Source organism: Arvicanthis niloticus, chromosome 5 (assembly GCF_011762505.2).
Source record: "Arvicanthis niloticus isolate mArvNil1 chromosome 5, mArvNil1.pat.X, whole genome shotgun sequence".
Lineage (NCBI taxonomy): Eukaryota > Metazoa > Chordata > Mammalia > Rodentia > Muridae > Arvicanthis > Arvicanthis niloticus.
Window position 1 is genome coordinate 102,411,394 of NC_047662.1, and position 17,324 is coordinate 102,428,717.

The window sequence follows — 17,324 nt, forward strand, 5'->3', positions numbered from 1 at the left end:
AAAACAAAATTCTGGAAATCAGGTATCTGTTGGACTGTTTGTTTGTTTGTTTGTTTTTCGAGTCAGAGTTTCTCTGTGTAGCCCTGGCTGTCCTGGAACTCACTCTGTAGACCAGGCTGGCCTCGAATTCAGAAATCTGCCTGCCTCTGCCTCTGCCTCCCAAGTGCTGGGATTAAAGGCATGCACCACCACCGCCCGGTGCTGTTGGCTCACAAGAAAAGGATGAAGTTCTGGAATTTCCTTTTTATTGTTAGTCCCTTGTAGAAGAATAAAATATTAAAGTTAGTAAAGTATGAAAAGTCGCTCCTCACTAACCCCTCACGAGGCAGTACTAATAAGGAACAGCAGTTTAAAATGACGCGTCCAAAACCCATGCTGACACTGCCTTCTGTTCTTTCCTTTCTATCTCAACACTGGGTTCTGTAGTGGAGGTTTTAGATTAAAGTGATATTACAATTATATCCTTTTGAAAAATATTTATTGAGTATAAATAAATGTCCTATACATAAATATCAAGAAATATTCATTATTCATTACAAGTCAGGCTATTATACTGAGGGAACCATGGAATCAAAATAGTAACTCATGATACAGTAGTGATAGTTCATTCCAACATTAGATAGAGTAATGACTTGCTCACATGACACAACAAAACCTATCAAAAGAGGCCATCACTTAAACCCATCTACAATACCACAACAGACAATGGTTCTGATGCATACTATCAACAGTCTCAATCTCATCAATAATTTTTATCTTATCAATGTATCATCATACTGAAACTGTACTTACACTACCATAGAATTTAGAGTCTCATCTTCTTGGTTTAAGTTCAGATTATTGTTAATGAATGAAAACAAGTCATACAAAGTCAAAGGTACTTTTCAGTTAGTCTTTCCTAAGAGAAAAAAAAGAATCAAATTTTAGTAAAGACAGCTTCCCCCAAGCAATGAATTCCTTAACGGAAAAAATAAAAACACAGGAGCAGTGTAATTAGCTTTTCCTTCAGAGAAAGGAAAGAAATCTAAATCTGTTTGGCAAATTGGGAAGTAATTCCTAGTCCCAGAATACTTTTGTTTGTTTGTTTGTTTGTTTGTTTGTTTTACATCACGTGCTGGAATGTTGCAAGTCTACGAAGCTGGAATCTGTGGCAGTCCAAACTCATCCACCAGCACACCATCCTGTGAGAAGAAATCAAGGATCAGGGCTGCTCTGTGACATGGTAAAAGTGATTTGGTAGGCAAAAGTCATACCCAAGCGTTTAGCAATCAAAACCAAAATCCTACTCAGAAGCTGAAGATAAGCCTTCTCTAAAAAGGCAAAAGGGGTTTGCTTCATCAGTTAGGAACTGAGGATTAAAGTGGGGGAGGTCCTCTGCAGGTGGGAAAGAAAGAGGAGGAAACATAAGAATAAGCCCAGACAGAGGACAGGTAGCTGGGCAGCCACAGGGGGGATGCAAAGGAGACCTTGCCTCTAAAGACCTGCTTTCATTTTCATCTTTTATAGACTGGCAAAGCCTTGAAAGGGATGACAGTCTCAGGTGGACAAGTCACTTCCCACTATGTTTTACAACGAATCAGCCAATATTGTTACAAGTCCCATCATTACACTGATCTGTGCCCTAAAAATGGGAAGAGCTGGAGACACAGTACAGTAGAATACTTGCCTAGTATGTGTGGGGCCTCGTGTTAAATAACACAGATGCTTCAGGGACTTGTTACTAGGAAACTGAAAAGGCGAATCACACTAGTGTTCATAAAAATAGCTCCAGCACAATTACTAAATAGCAGGCAATTATATGATTATTTAAAGCAGCTTGTGCACCTGGGACTTTAAGGAGTCAGAGAGGTGATGGACTGGAGAATGGGTAGGCGACGAAGTTGAGACCACCTACTCTGAGCTCAAGGGAGGGGGCAGGGTATAAGAAGCAATTCAGAGACTGTCTATGAAGACCTATAAAACTATCTGGCCCCCATCTGTTGCTTCTCACATTTGATAGCAAGGGAAAGTAATAAACAGAGCTGTGCTGGCTGGTCTGTCAACTTGATATAAGCTATGGTCACCCAAAAGGAGAGAACCTCAAATGCTCCTATAAATGGGGCTGTAGATGAGCCTACTGGGCATTTTCTTAATTAAAGATCAATGGGAGATGGCACCACCCACAAAGGGCCATCCTTCCCCGGGCTAGTGGTCCTGGGTGCTATAACAAAGCAGACTGAGCAAACCACAGAGAGCAAGCTGATACGCAGCCCTCCTCCATAGCCTCTGTGGCAGCTCTTGTTTCCAGGTTCCTGCCCTTTTAGAGTTCTTGGCCTGAATTCCTTCAGAGATGAAGTACAATGTAGAAGTATAAGTCAAATAACCCTTTCCTCTCCAATTTGCTTTTGGTCATGTTGTTGTCATAGCAATAGTAACCCTAAGACAAGAGAGAAGACACAAATTCCTAATTCACTCAGAATTATATAGTGAATAAAGGCAGATTTAGGACTGGACCCCACTCAAAAATTCGGTCTACTGTACTGTGAGTACCCAGTATGCTTATAGGGAGATCGGACAAAACAAGGGCTATAAATATCCAATGGCAAGTAATACATTCCACTAGCAACTAAGAGGGAGATTTTATAAGCAGTAACACACTCTGTTTATGATGACAAATATAGTATAAGACGGGTTTTAATTCCTTTACATACAACACCTATACTCTAAACAATAATCATATGAAATACTTCACATATGCTAGGAATAGAAAAGCTCAAAATGGCTGGGCAGTGGTGGCGCACGCCTTCAATCCCAGCACTTGGGTGCAGACACAGGTGGATTTCTGAGTTCGAGGACAGCCTGATCTACCAAGTGAGTTCCAGGACAGCCAGGGCTACACAGAGAAACCCTGTCTCGAAAAACCAAAAAAAAAAAAAAAACCTGCCACTGTATATATAAGGACAGTTGGCCTAGTAGTAGAGGGCTGAAAGTTCAAGATCAGTTTGGACAACCTGATGAGACCCTGTCTCAAAAGAAGACACAGCTCCATGAAAGAGTGCTTGCCCAGCAAGCATCAGGCCTCGGTACCAGGAAAACAAAACAAAATAAGATGTTCTTTAGCATCCGTGCATTATCTATATAGGTAATTAGTTGTCCAGTGCAGGAAAACAGGACTTTCAAGGGTTTCTAAAATAATGATCAGGGCTGTGAAGCTTAAGAGTATATTTTAGATTTCCAAATTGATGGACATAAAACCTTTACCACTATACATGGAAATACATGCAGGCAAAACTCATACACAGGAAGTAAATCTTTAAGAAAGCCCGCCTCTGTGGATGCATTAGTTAATTTTCTGTTTGTCTAAACTACAGGCAGTAGTTATATACAAGCCTTAAGGACAAATAATACCTTGTTTTTTGTGTCAGTGGGAACACCTTCTGGAATTGCAGGTGCAGAAGCTGCTTCATCCAAATAGGAGCTATCTTCATCAGCCAGAAGCTCGTCGCCCAGCGCATCCAACTCTGAAATTAAAGAGGTGCATTATAGAAAAATGGGAAGAGAAACTGGCCCCTCATATCAAAAAGCCACACGGTTTGTAGTGAGCAAATACAATGCAAGGGGAAAGGGCTCACTTACAAACCGTTTTCATTTGCTACAGGGAGGGGCTTGCTATGTAATCCTACCTAGTCTACAACTCAGAGATCCACCCACCTTGAGAAAGGGATTTATTTCCAGTCGCAAAATGAAAGGTGACCATTATAAGAAAATTTCAAGGAAACTAGTATATAATATTTATGAGAAAAAAAACACAGATAAAAAGTCAATCGGTTCCCCAGGGGTTTACAGGGTCCCAGACTTGACAACAAGGCTATGCTTGAGGGTTGGCTAATTTAAACTAGACAACTCTAACACAAATATAAAATGAAAAGAAAAAAGAAAAATCTCATTTATTGATGTACTTAAAGAAAAGCAGTGCAAAGCTGCACAGGCGCACTGAACATCATGTTAGACGAAGTCAGGCTGTAGGAATAACTAAAGTAAAAAGCAGCAGCCACGAGGAATGGTTGTAGCACGTAGGAAGTCATCGGCGAAAGCTCAAGTCAGAAAATTTAAAAAACTGAAGTAATGGGGAAAATGGTCTAGGTAAAAATGGAGCACGGGAAGAACAAAGGGAAGGAGGGAGAAGCAGAGTAGGACGGAGAGCCACAGAAATCCAGGATGGGCTCTTTCAGCCATGATAGAACTGAAAAGCATCTTGACACCTCCCTCTTCTTCTAAACCCAGTCCCTTGCTGTGTCTCCTAACATCACACTAGTTTAGGCCAGCACCACTTGTCATGTGACTACAGCAATAGCTTTATTCTTCTCCCTAAGCCTACTCAACGACCCGACCCTGCCCACTTCTCACGGCAGTCCCCACTCACGCCACAGGCCTCGCCACAGGTCTCATGCAGGTTCCCTCCACTACATTAGAGCCCAGCTCTGCACTTTCCATGGAGTCTCACACTTCTTCCCAACCAGGCGGTTTATAGTTCTCTCTCTCACTGCTAGTGGAGGCTTTATAAACGCAGAGTCAGGCTGGTCAAACAGCTTACCAGCTAAAGGTGCCTGTGCTCAAGCCTGATGATCTGACTTCAATCCCTGGGATCTACATGGTAGAGAGAACTGAATCCTGTAGGTTGTCCTTTGACCTCCACAAGCACAGCCAGGACACCAACATGCACACTTCCCCCAATAAATAAATAATATAATAAAATTAAAAAAGAAATGTAGGGCTCACATTTGTTTTCTTCAATGCTGAATCTATTCCATAGGGTTCAAACCCTACTACCATAAAAACTTTTAAGTCAAAAGGGAAAAAATAGGGAAATGCTATGTTGAAGACACAACACCAAGCACAGTGAGCCTTGTGAGTTTCTCCACCCCAGTGGTGTTGTAGCAGCAGCATGGTGGATACCAGGCTCTCTGCTCAGACTGTGTCATAACCAACTCCTAGCAGATCCTGACAGGAACTGCTTTTTTGTTTGTTTTATTGAAACAAGGGTTTCTCTCCATGGCCCTGGCTGTCCTTGAACTCTCTTATGTAGACTAAACCGGAGATCTGCTTGTCTCTGCCTCTGGGAAGTTAGGATTAAAGGCATATGCCACCATGCCTGCCATCCTGGTAGGAATTTTGTTTGTTTGTTGAGACAGGTTTCTCTGTGTAGCCCTGGCTGTTCTAGAACCTGCTTCGTAAGGCTGGCCTACAACTCAGGGATCTGCCTGCCTCTTCCTCCTGAGTACTGGACTAAAGGTGTGTGCCACCACTGCCTGGCTCTGGTAAGAATTTTAAGCAGCTTTTGGGTAAAGGTCCCAGGTAGTTGCTCCTTTCAGACTCTGAAGCTAACACATTCATAGTACTCGATTACCTGCTTCCAGGTCGTCCTCATCTAATTCTGGGGTGCCGTAGCTGCGGCCCAGTGCTTCCTGGATCTCGTTTGCATCTTCCATCATATCCTCCAGCTGGTCTTGTAGATCCTATAGAGATACAGAAGAAAGAAGACAGAGTTTTCTTCTTTCATTCCAGGGGACACAGAAGTCAAGAGTATAACAGAGGTAGGACAGCAGGCTGAAGGAAACTAAAGACAGAGAGAGCCACTGTATACTTTTTGTGAAGCAAAGTTTCTTACAATGCACGGCAGGGTCTAACATTTCATTCTAGCTATAGGTGGCAAAGACGTCACAGCAGAGAATTCCAATGTTTAAACCGGAATGGAAAAGGGTCACTGTCATCTTAGGTACAAGGAACAGCTTCCTTTTGCCAGATTTCTGAATTTCCCTCGGCCTTGGCTTCCACCTCCTGAGTTTCTTCTGCCTTTTGGTTTCTGCATACAAGCCTTATCTTCCTCGTCCACTTCCTTGGCCTACTTCTTGGGCTGTGTAAAAGGCTTTTCTTCAGCCTTCTCTGCCTGACAATGACAAGACACCTGTGACCTTCTCTAGACTCTTTTTTTTTTTTTTTTTTGGATTTTTGAGACAGGGTTTCTCTGTATAGCCCTGGCTGTCCTGGAAATCACTCTGTAGACCAGGCTGGCCTCGAACTCAGAAATCCGCCTGCCTCTGCCTCCCAAGTGCTGGGATTAAAGGCGTGCGCCACCACTGCCCGGCCTTCTCTAGACTCTTAACATTAATTTTATTCCTGTGTCTGTATCTGTGCATATGCAGGTGCCTGAGGAGGCCAGACAAGCCTGATGGACCCCCTGGAGCTGGAGTTGTAGGCAGTTGTGGGATCCAAACTCTGGTACTCTGTAAGTGCTCAACTGCTGACCCAGCTCTCCAGCCCCATTGTCGTCTTCATCATCATCATAATTATTAGAAGTACAATAGATCCCTGAAGCAGGTAAGGGTACCCAAAATGGACTTTCCATAATGAGGTTTCCATCTATTTTTTTATTATCTTTCTCTACTAACTCTCGTTCTCTACATTTTCCTCTGAATCTTAGGAATGGGAATCGAAAATTAATTTTAAAATTACATTTATTTATTCATTCATTCATTCATTCATTCACTCACTCATACGCATGTGTTTTGTGTGTACAAGCATGATATGGGAGCATGTGCCATTAGTGCACAAGTAGAAGTCAGGACAACTTGTGGGAGTTGGGTCTCTCCTTTCACTATGTGCATAGCAGAGACTGAACTCAGGTCCATCAGACTTGGAAACACGTGCACTCACCTGCTGAGCCATCTCACTGGCCCAAAATAGAAATTTTAAGAATGCCAATTATATAACCAGCTCTCAATTACTGTCAGTTCACCTCTACATGACAGTAGCTAGACACTAGCTTTAGTCAACTGAGAAGATGCTCCTAAAGGTGGCCCAGTTTGATCTCAAATCAACTTTGTAGTTAAAGATAACCTTAAATTCTTTTTTTAAAAAAGATTTATTTAGTTTATTTATGTGAGTACACTGTTGCTGTTTTCAGACACACCAGAAGAGGGCATCTGATTCCATTACAGATGGTTGTGAGCCACCATGTGGTTGCTGGGAATTGAACTCAGGACCTCTGGAAGAGCAGTCAGTGCTCTTAACCGCTGAGCCATCTCTCCAGCCCAACCTTAAATTCTTTACTCTCTTGCCTCCACCTCCCAAATTCTGGGATTACAGATGTATGCCACCAGGCCCAACTTCTGGCTTCCACTTTTCTTTTTCCCAGTGTGAGACTGGAGATTGAAAGAGGGCCTTCTGTGTACTCAGCAAGGACGCACTGAGCTGCAGTCCCAACACGAATCTTGTACTGCTTAGTGAGAAGCAATGTCTAAGCCTTTCCAGGGCTGCAGAAATGGCCAATGGATTTACAGCACTAGTGGTTACTCTTCCAGATGACCTGAGTTTGATTCCCAGCACTTAAGTGTAACTCCAGTCCCAAGGGATCCTGATTGTCCTCTTCTGGCCCCCCGTGGGGAAAATGGTACTCAGACATACATGTAAGCAAACACTAATATACATAAAATTAAAAAAAAATTTAAATCTAAAAACAAAAACTCCAAAACTAAGCCCCATCCCCTTCTGGCAGCACTAGGATGGAACTTAGAGTCCTGATTATGGTCAGTGCATGCTCTACCACTGAGTTCTACCTTAGCTGCTTTTCTCATTTAAAAAATGGGACATTAGCCGGGCAGTGGTGGCCCACGCCTTTAATCCCAACACTCAGGAGGCAGAGGCAGGCGGATTTCTGAGTTTGAGGCTAGCCTGGTCTACAGAGTGAGTTCCAGGACAGCCAGGGCTACACAGAGAAACCCTGTCTCGAAAAACCAAAAAAAAAAAAAAAAAAAAAAAAAAGGGACATTAGACAAGAAAGATGGATCACAGTTAAGACCACAGATTGTTCTTCCAAGGACCTAAGTGCACCTATTGGTTAATCTATTGGTTCCTAGCACCTATGGTGGGAAGCAATAGTTTCAGATGCATTGGATTTGACTCTCTCTTCTGGCCTCTAAGAACAATTGATTCACATGCATATACCCCTCCTTGGATACACATGCATATACATAATTTAAATCTTTTTAAAAGACGAGGAGATAGCTGGAGATGCTTCAGCAGTTAAGAGCACTGACTGCTCTTAGGGAGGATCTGAGTTCCATTTCCAGAACCCACAGGATAGCTCACAACTATTTATAACTCTAGTTCCAGGGCAGTCTGATAGAGTTCTGGTCAGGCATGCACATAGTGTACAGACATACATGCAAATAAAACACTCATGCACTAAATAAAAATAAGTAAATCTTTTTAAAATGAGATCATTACGACTCATACTGTATATGGCTACTATAAGATTTATTACAATAATATTTATAAAACATTAGCTTAAAGCCAGCCTGAGCATCTTAGTGAGACCTTGTCTAAAATCTAAATTTTAGAAAGTGGAGAGAAAGAGGGGGAGGGGAAGGAAGGAGGGAGGAAGCATAGCATTTGTCTAGCATGTATGAGACCCTATGCTCAATGCTACTACCACCACCAAAAGAGTAGGCCAAACATCAGTGTGTTCTTCATATACAAAGAGTATGAGGCCATGAGAAAACACACAGGCCTCACTAAGCACTAGGGCTCCCTGGAGAAGCATGTAGGTACTTGTCCTCTCAGATAAGAACAAGGGAAACCAGGAATGTTAACACAAAGGGCTGTCTCTTCAGAGGAGAGATGGATAACCTGTTTTTTGCCCACAAGCCTGGGAGCAGAGGCAGTTGGCCTGGTGACCTCTGCACTACCTGTAAGACCCCGCCACAAGCCTCCCACAGACACTTATGGTGTGCATTTTGAGTCTGCTTCCTTACTTAAGTTTATAAAACGTATCTTTATGCCTTAAGTTTGTTGTGCATATGGGACTGAACTAATTATCACCAGGAATCTCTTTTCCAAATTGTGCTCCGCTTAAGTATGCCTGAAATAAAGCATCTGGTGTGAAAATCCTCAAGTTTGAACCAGCACCACTACTGAGCCTGTGGAAACAGACTTCCCTCTTGTCTCCCCTGGAACAACACTCTGCTGGCTACGGTCTGTAGAGAACCCCAGCCATAATTTCCAGAGCAACAAAGTCATTTGTAAATTCCTTCCTGGCAGCCTAGTTTGGTTTTCCACATGACAGTGGAAAAAATACAAAGTAGAATGCTTCTCTGCATTTCTGAGTGTCAAACTGCCAGTGTAACACAAGGCAGCCTCCTATGGAGAACGGGTTAAATAATCCCCACGATGAACAGACAGTAACAGAGGAAGGATTCACATGAAGTCTAAGGAATTATACATAAGGAAGTATCCCTAGCTAGGCATGGGATTCCCAACACTTTGAGGCTGAGATAGGAGGACTGCTGTCATGAGTTCTAGACCAGTCACATCTACTGGGTAAGACCCTGTCTCCAGAAAAAAGGGGAGGGAGCTTCTCAAATCATTTGATGAGTAAGATTTCTCTGTACCTTTTTTTTTTTTTTTTTGTGGACAGGGTCTTGCTTTGTGGCCTAGTCTGGCCTTGAACTTATGATTCTTCTGCCTTTGACTTCCTAATTTTGAGATTACAGGCCTGCAACTATAACACAGCCTATGAACACAGTTTCTAGTTATGTAGTCTAGTATAGACACAGAAAGAGAAAAAGTTACCACACAAAGTAGCAGGTTACTCTACCTTTAAATTCAATACTGGATAAACAAAAGCAACACAAACAGAAGCTAATCCAAAAGGCATAGACGCCATAATGTTCTATGAAATAAAAAAATAAAAAATTTAAACAGAGAGTTGGCATGGGTAGGTGGCTCATTGGCTAAAATTGTGCATTGTTCTTGCTGAGCACCTGAGTTTGGTTTCCAGCAGCCACAACAGGCAGCTCATGACTGTCTGTACCTTCAGCTCCTGGAATCTGTTCTCTTCTGGCCTCCATGAACACTGCACTCATGTACACAAAAAGCAAGCATACAAATATACATATGCTTAAAAATAATTTGTTTTGTTTTGTTTTGTTTGTTTTTTTGAGACAGGATTTCTCTGTGTAGCCTTGGTTGTCCTGGAACTCAGTCTGTAGACCAGGCTGAAGTCAAACTCACAGAGATCCTCCCACTTCTGCCTCCAGAGTGCTGGGACAAGAGGTGTACCCCATCAACCTGGCCTAAAGCCACTTTTTTTTTTTTTTTTTTAAATAAAAAGGCTAAAAACAGATAAACATGCAAACAAAGAATTCAAAAGTTAGAGCTATAAAACAATAAAAATATTTTAGTTTATATTAGAAAAATAAACCTAAGAAGATTTCAAAGTGTATAGCACAGCCAAAAGATACATATATGAAGTCTGGAGTGCTAGCAATCTGTTAGGGGCAGACAAGGATAATGGAAAGGAGATAGCGGGCATCCAACAAGCCAAAAGCCAGAATGAAGTTGAAGGCAAGGCTAGCACTTCAGGGGCTGAGGCAGGACTGACAAGCGCAAAGGTAGCCTTGGAGATATAGTAAATTCTATTAAGAGTCTGGGCTACAGAATGACATCCTGCCTCAAAGGCAAAGCCAAGCCTGAGCTGGGAAGATAGTTTAGTGGTTGGGACCAGTGCTGCTCTTCCAAGGACCTGAGCTTAGTCCCCTACATACATGTAAGAGCAACTCACAGGTACCTGTAACTCTCACTCCAAGGTATTCAACACCCTCTTCTGGCCTCAGAGGAGATTGCATGCACATCCATAAACCCATACATAGATATATGCATGCACTCATAATTACAGACAAAATAAAGTCTTAAGGAACAAACAAAAGAAAGAAGCAAAAATAACCACGTTCATATGTACATATTAAATAGCTCTCATAGAAACCACAAGAGAAGCCGGGCAGTGGTAGCACATGTCTTTAATCCCAGCACTTGGGAGGTAGAAGGCAGAAGGATTTCTGAGTTCGAGGCCAGCCTGGTCTACAGAGTGAGTTCCAAGACAGCCAGGCTACATAGAGAAACCCTGTCTAAAAAACAAACAAACAAATCAACAACAACAACAATGAAACCCAAAAAACAAAAGAACCACAGCACACGTCCAAAATCCCAGAGTCTAGAAGATTGAGGTAGGCTAGCACACAGTAAGAAGCAGGCTAGCCTGGACTAAAAAACAAGACTTTGTGTCAAAAGCAAAACAACAAAACACTACTACAAAGAGGCCTAAATATAGAAAATAAAATGACTTTTCATATTTTAGTGAACAGTAAACTATAAATGGTATTATACAAATGAGCATATGCAGATTATTTCTCTCTGAATTTCCTGAAAGCTGTAAGAATGCCTATTGCCATGCAAGCAGAGACTTGAATGCCTAGAACTGGTCAAGGGCAGTATACAAAGGGGCAATTCCTTCATTCCAAGTGAAGACTGGGATGAGCAGAGAATGCCTTCGTGAAGCCAGAAAAATGCAACTGTTTTTTTTTCTTCCGAGACAGGGTTTCTCTGTGTAGTCCTGGCTGTCCTGGAACTCACTCTGTAGACCAGGCTGGCCTTGAACTCAGAAATCTGCCTGTCTCTGCCTCCCAAGTGCTGGGATTAAAGGCGTGCGCCACCACTGCCCGGCGAAAAATGCAACTGTTAACTCAACCAATGCAGCTCCACTAGAGCAGCATGTTACTGCCTTTAACCATTAAATACTTTCTGGGCCCCAAGAATGGTCAGGATACATTCAATGAACAAAATCAAATCCCCCTCAAGAACAGAGACACTCTGGTTGGGTGAGATGATAGTACATGCCTTTAATCCCAGCACTTAGGAGGCAGAAGTAGACAGATCTCTAAGTTTGAGAACAGCTTGATCTATAAAGCGAGTTCCAGACAGCCAGGGCTAAAGCAATCTGTCTCCAAAAACCAAAACCAAATTAAAAAACAAACAGACAAAGAGAGAGAGAGAGAGAGAGAGAGAGAGAGAGATTGATTTTCTCTAATCAGACGGTAAAAGTTCTACTGTAGATGCAGAAGCTTTTCCTTGAGCAGGCCATGAGTCACTCCCTGCCATCTCTGCCTGCCATGTGGGATGTTGAGGTGACAGCAGCCAGCCTTACCGGCTTTTCCCTCCTAACCAAAGCCTAAACTCTAAAAGACATGCTAACCTCAAGAATCTAATAATTTTGTGCCAAAATATAAATAAAATTACTAGAAATACTAAAAAAGAGGACTAAACTCAACCAGAAATTGTGTTATCCACTTTACATTCACATCCTCACTTAACAGTTATGGTGCATGCCTCAAAGAACTTAGAAGGCTAAAGCTAGAGACCATAGGTTCAAAGTCAGCCTAGGCTACATTGCAAGATCCCTCCCCCCCCCCCCCTTTTAAATGGAACAATACTTGAGATAGCTCACTTATCTTACCTGTGTAGCAACTGTGTGTGGTATGCGGGTCTTCGCATTAGCAATGAGGAAACTGAGACCTTCGGCGACCTTTCCTTTCTTGAAAGTCACTACGCTAGCCAACAGCAGGACCAGGACTTCATCCCTTTTCTGTGAGTTTCTCACCACAAACGCTTATTCTTAACCTTACAACAAGTACAGATCTTGCAAAAACCAGCAGATAGCTCACCTCAATCTGGTCAATTTTTACTTCCTTGTATGCCTTCTTCATTTCCTTTACTCCCAATTTCATGGCATCAACCTAAAAAAGGGTAGAAAAAAGCACAATGTATTTGTTGTTTATCTACCAAGGATTTGAACCAAGATACTCGGGGTACACACTAGGCAACCATCCTACCACTGTGTTTCATCCCTAGTCCAGAAAATACACTGTCCTGAGAAGTCATGTTTGTGCTGGAGCAAAGTCTCAGTGGTTTGGATCATCTGTTGCTCTAGCAGAAGGCCTTGGTTTGATTCCCAGCATCCACATGCTCACAACCATTTGTAACTCCAGATCTAGGCAATCAGATGGCCTCTTCTGACTTCCCTTGGTACTACATATACATGCATGCAAAATATCCAAATACAGAATGTCATGTTTGCTAAACCATCTTTTAAAAACCATAGAAAAGTATGAGATTAAAAATTAAAATGAAGCTGGGAGATGATGACATACACCTTTAATCCCAGCACTCAGGAGGCAGAGGCAGGAGCATCTCTGTGAGTTGGAAGCTAGCCTGGCCCACAGAGTGAGTTCCAGGACAACCAGGGCTACAACAGAGGAACCCTGTTTCGAAAAACATGAAACAAAAAAAAACAAAACAACAACAACTAATTAAAATGGGAAAGGAACTTGGGGCATACCGTGGTCTTGGTGTCCTTCAGTGACTGGATGGTGTAATTAGCTTGCTCCATGTTAAAGGACTGTTGGGCAAGGTTGTCTCGCTGCTGCTCATACCTTTTAGGAGTCAAGTGAGAATTAGAAATGTGAACCAGGCAGAAATCCTGAGGAAGAAAACGGTCTTAACACTAAATAACAAACAAACCAAAACCAAGATCATTTTAAAACTACTCACTCTTACAAAATCCCTCCAAAGTCTTTTTCCCTTGGATATATTTGAGTTTTAACTATTCCCACTTAATAACATAGTATTTGCTTCTTTTTTCTATTTTTTGAGAATGGGTCCTGTAGTCCAAGCCAGCCTCAACCTTATTGTGATCCTCCTGCTTCAGTTTCCCAAATGCTGGTAACGTGTGTGTGTCTCCACTCCTGGCCTTGGTCTCCATCTTAGTCCATCTCATTTATATTTTCCTAGTCATTTCCCAAGATGAGTTCTCAGAAGTGGAACTCTTGGGGTAAAGGATAAGAATATTTTTTTAAGAGTCCTCATTCATATATATATATATAAACATTCATATATATGAATATATAAACATTTATTAAATAAATATATATGTAAATATTTTTCAGACTCACAATAACCCTATATTCATAATTTAGGCTATCCATTAGACTTAATATAATATCTGACACTTGAAATACTCTTTAAAATAAAGTTTTCTATCAAGTTATATAATGTCAAAGACTAATGTCACCACAATCTTTATGCAACATGAAAGCCATCTAATTAGCAGAAGAAAAATAGGTAATTCATGATCTAGGAAATCAGCAAGTGGTTCCATTTTGTTAGGTACCATGGTACAAGGTTATAATCCTAGCAACTGGGAGGCTGAACAAGGGGATTGGAGCTGGAGGCCAACCTGGGGTACAAAGCAAACCTTGTCTCTAAAAACAGAAACAAGAAGGGTAGAGAAGAATAGTTTATATAAAAGATACATAATTTCAATTTCCTAAAAATCTAGATAAATTTTCTTTACCTTTGTTTGAAATATGTTCCAAGTCCTGCAATAAATCTATATTCCTTTTTTTTTTTTTTTTTGAGACAGGGATTCATGTAGCCCAAGTTACTCTAAAATTTACTTGCTAAGGGTAGCTTTGAACCTCTGTTGTTCTTGCCTCCATATAACAAGTGCTAGGTTCACAGGTGTGTGCCACCATGCTTGGTTTATTTACTTATTTGATTTGAGACAGGGTTTTATGTAGCCAAGGCTAGCCTTGATTTCTCTATGTAGCCAATGCTCATAGGCTCCTGGTCTTCTACCCCCATGTGCTAGAATTATATCAAAGCCAAACTGTATTCCTTCCATAAGAAAACCAAAGTACTTTAAAATCAATTGCCACCAAAAAAGCAGCAGTTGTAATACATATTGGCCATTCTAGGCATTATTAGTTTTTTCCAGTGTGATTTAATATATTTAAAAGAAGAAGAAGAAGAAGAAGAAGAAGAAGAAGAAGAAGAAGAAGAGGAGGAGGAGGAGGAGGAGGAGGAGGAGGAGGAGGAGGAGGAGGAGGAGGAGGAGGAGGAGGAGGAGGAGGAGGAGGAGAAGGAGAAGAAGAAGAAGAAGAAGAAGAAGAAGAAGAAGAAGAAGAAGACAGCATCTGATTGTTACTAAGTCATTTTAAAATTGAAACAAAGACATCAACAATTTTCCTGGTTTCCTACAAGCTGATTATGCCTAGTATCTACAACTCCATGGATGATCTCATAGGCTGAGCAGTCCACGGGGGTGAGCACACACATTAACTGGGTTTTGCACAAACCCTGGGACACAGTAATTGGTGCGAGAGAACAAACACTTAGCACTCCTAACTTTACAAACAAAACTGAAAAGCACATACTAACTAAACAACAGGAAAACCAAACCATATTGACCTTGCCAGCCAAAATACTCCCATATGGCTACCTAAACTGAAGTTAGCAACATTAAACATTCGAAGCTTTTGAAAATTTGTAATGAAATCAAGACTACTTAGAAAACAATATGAAAGTAGGAAGTAATGAAAGGCCTCTTCACTTTTTGATCTCAAACTGTTCTTAGAAAGGAGATAGTATATATGACTTACATCCGCTTTTGCTTTAAAACCCTCAGGGCTTTCTGTTTGACCATGTTCTGAGGAGAAAAACAGACTTAATAAAAAAGAGGGGAACACAGATGGCAAAAGAAGTCTCCCATATGCTCCCATACACACCCACTTGCTTCTTCTTCACAATGGCAGACACAGAGGCTCCTTGACTCTACTCTTCCTCTTCAAGCTCTAAACACAGATAATTCTACAGCCCAGCTAGTACATCTTAACACCCCTTCAGAATCTGAGAACCTCTACATCAACCTTTGATTCCTCCGTTAGTTTTTCATGCAAATTTATCAGATACTACGATATTCTAGACATAATGCCACGTAGGTGACTTGTTATTTAATCCTCACACATTAGTATAGATTATCTTCATTTAACAGATGAGAAAATTGAAGCTAAGTGATATCTTGGTTTGTACTGTTAATAAGTTATGGAGCTGGGAAAAACCAAGACAGCTATATATCCATCGTGTATTAAGTAGTGATAATATCAGAATACTGACTGATCTTACATGCTATATCTAGTCTAACCTGAGTAGTCTGACAACACCCGGATTCTGAGAACAACCAAGCTCTCCTCTCCAGAGTCAGACCTTTTCAGGAGAGCATGCCAATCCCCGTTACATGTGATCAGCATCTTCTACCTACAACATTAAAGCCCAGCCTCCCTCTTGTATATATATGGCTGTAATCTCTGTTCCCTGAAGAACAGGTCCTCATGTGTATTTTCTCTTTACAAGATTGCAGTTTTTTTGCTTTGTTTCGTTTTATCCTTCACCACTCCCTATACAGTACTTCTTACAACAGTTGTCTCACCAACCTTACCTTAGCAGGACCCTCTCTCATCTTCTTGATTTGATCCTTATATTTCACTAGTTCAGCATCCAACCGGGAAATCTTTTTGTCAATGGATTCTGCTCTGCTATCCACCTTGGAGGAAAATGTCACATGCAGTGGTAATTATTTTAATATGTTTACATGGGAAGAGGCAAGAGGAGAAGAAGGAATATAGAAAACAAAAGGAACAATATAGCAAAAGGCAGCAAATATTGGTTTTCTTAAGGGTGAAGAACTCCAGCCCGAACCATTGGAGGACTTTCATAAACTCTCTCCCACCTCCTAGATTCTGATATAGCAGCTCTCTCTTGAGGAAAACAATTTGGGAATCAATCGGCTGGTTGAGATTTCCCAAGTGAGAGACTAGTCAGTTTGGGACTCAGCATGAAGGTGCATGGAATGAGCCAATCAACACAAGCTAAGATGAGATCTAATGCCATTTCCGAGATCAGGTTTAATCGGGAAGGGACAAGATTCAGAATTCTGTGCTACTCAGATCCAGAACTAAGGTACACATATGTTAACCCTGCTATGGGCAAGGGACGAGGAATGAAGAGAGTTTTTTAGAAGACCAGGTTAGACGAAGTCGGGTGTAATGACATAGGAAAGGTAGACTGGAATGTAGGGACCAAATCGAGAAAGAAGGGGTGGGGCACAAGTGGGCATCGGAATGAGCTAAGTGCAGTAATGGTGAGAGAATGATGAAATTAGAGTGTCTGGTCTGTGGGGTCAGGAATGACCTGGAAAACAGGGATGAAAGGGGTGGGGATGAAGAAGATTGAGGTTTAATGGGCCCCAACCAGGAATGGGGTGGAGTACGAATTCGGGATAGGCCGGTCGGTCGGAGTGTCAGAGGTATACAAAGTCAAATGCCCACCGTCCCAATGCAGTCAGTCAGGCTAGGTGGTGGAGCCTTGGGTTTCGCTTTTCCGAAGATTCGGTTCATCTTGGCCGGCGGCGAGGAAACCCAAACACTGGAGGAAAACCAGAAACAGAAGCGTAGTCGCTCAGGTTTCAATTTCCGGCTTCTCCCCCATGCGCAAGCGCAGAGTGCTCGCTTGAGTTTCCCGATCCTTTTTCCGGGTTTTCAGCTCTTCCTTCCGGAGAAGGAGCGCGGAGCTCTGGGAGAGGTGGAAAGACTTCTGGAGGTGGGGCTTATGAGGAG

General features: G+C 41.8%; 1 protein-coding gene across 1 annotated transcript; it reads right to left on the reverse strand.

The window, feature by feature from the left end:
- Positions 1 to 456: 456 nt before the first annotated feature.
- On the reverse strand, positions 457 to 17,228 carry Chmp5 (charged multivesicular body protein 5). Its single transcript, XM_034503911.2, has 8 exons — positions 17,037 to 17,228; positions 16,148 to 16,252; positions 15,312 to 15,358; positions 13,211 to 13,304; positions 12,537 to 12,608; positions 5,387 to 5,495; positions 3,388 to 3,500; positions 457 to 1,181 (listed from the first exon to the last, which is right to left on the reverse strand). Exons 1-8 carry the CDS (start codon positions 17,103 to 17,105, stop codon positions 1,131 to 1,133), a joined length of 660 nt encoding a protein of 219 aa, XP_034359802.1. The 5' UTR covers positions 17,106 to 17,228; the 3' UTR covers positions 457 to 1,130.
- Between the last annotated feature and the right edge of the window lie 96 nt (positions 17,229 to 17,324).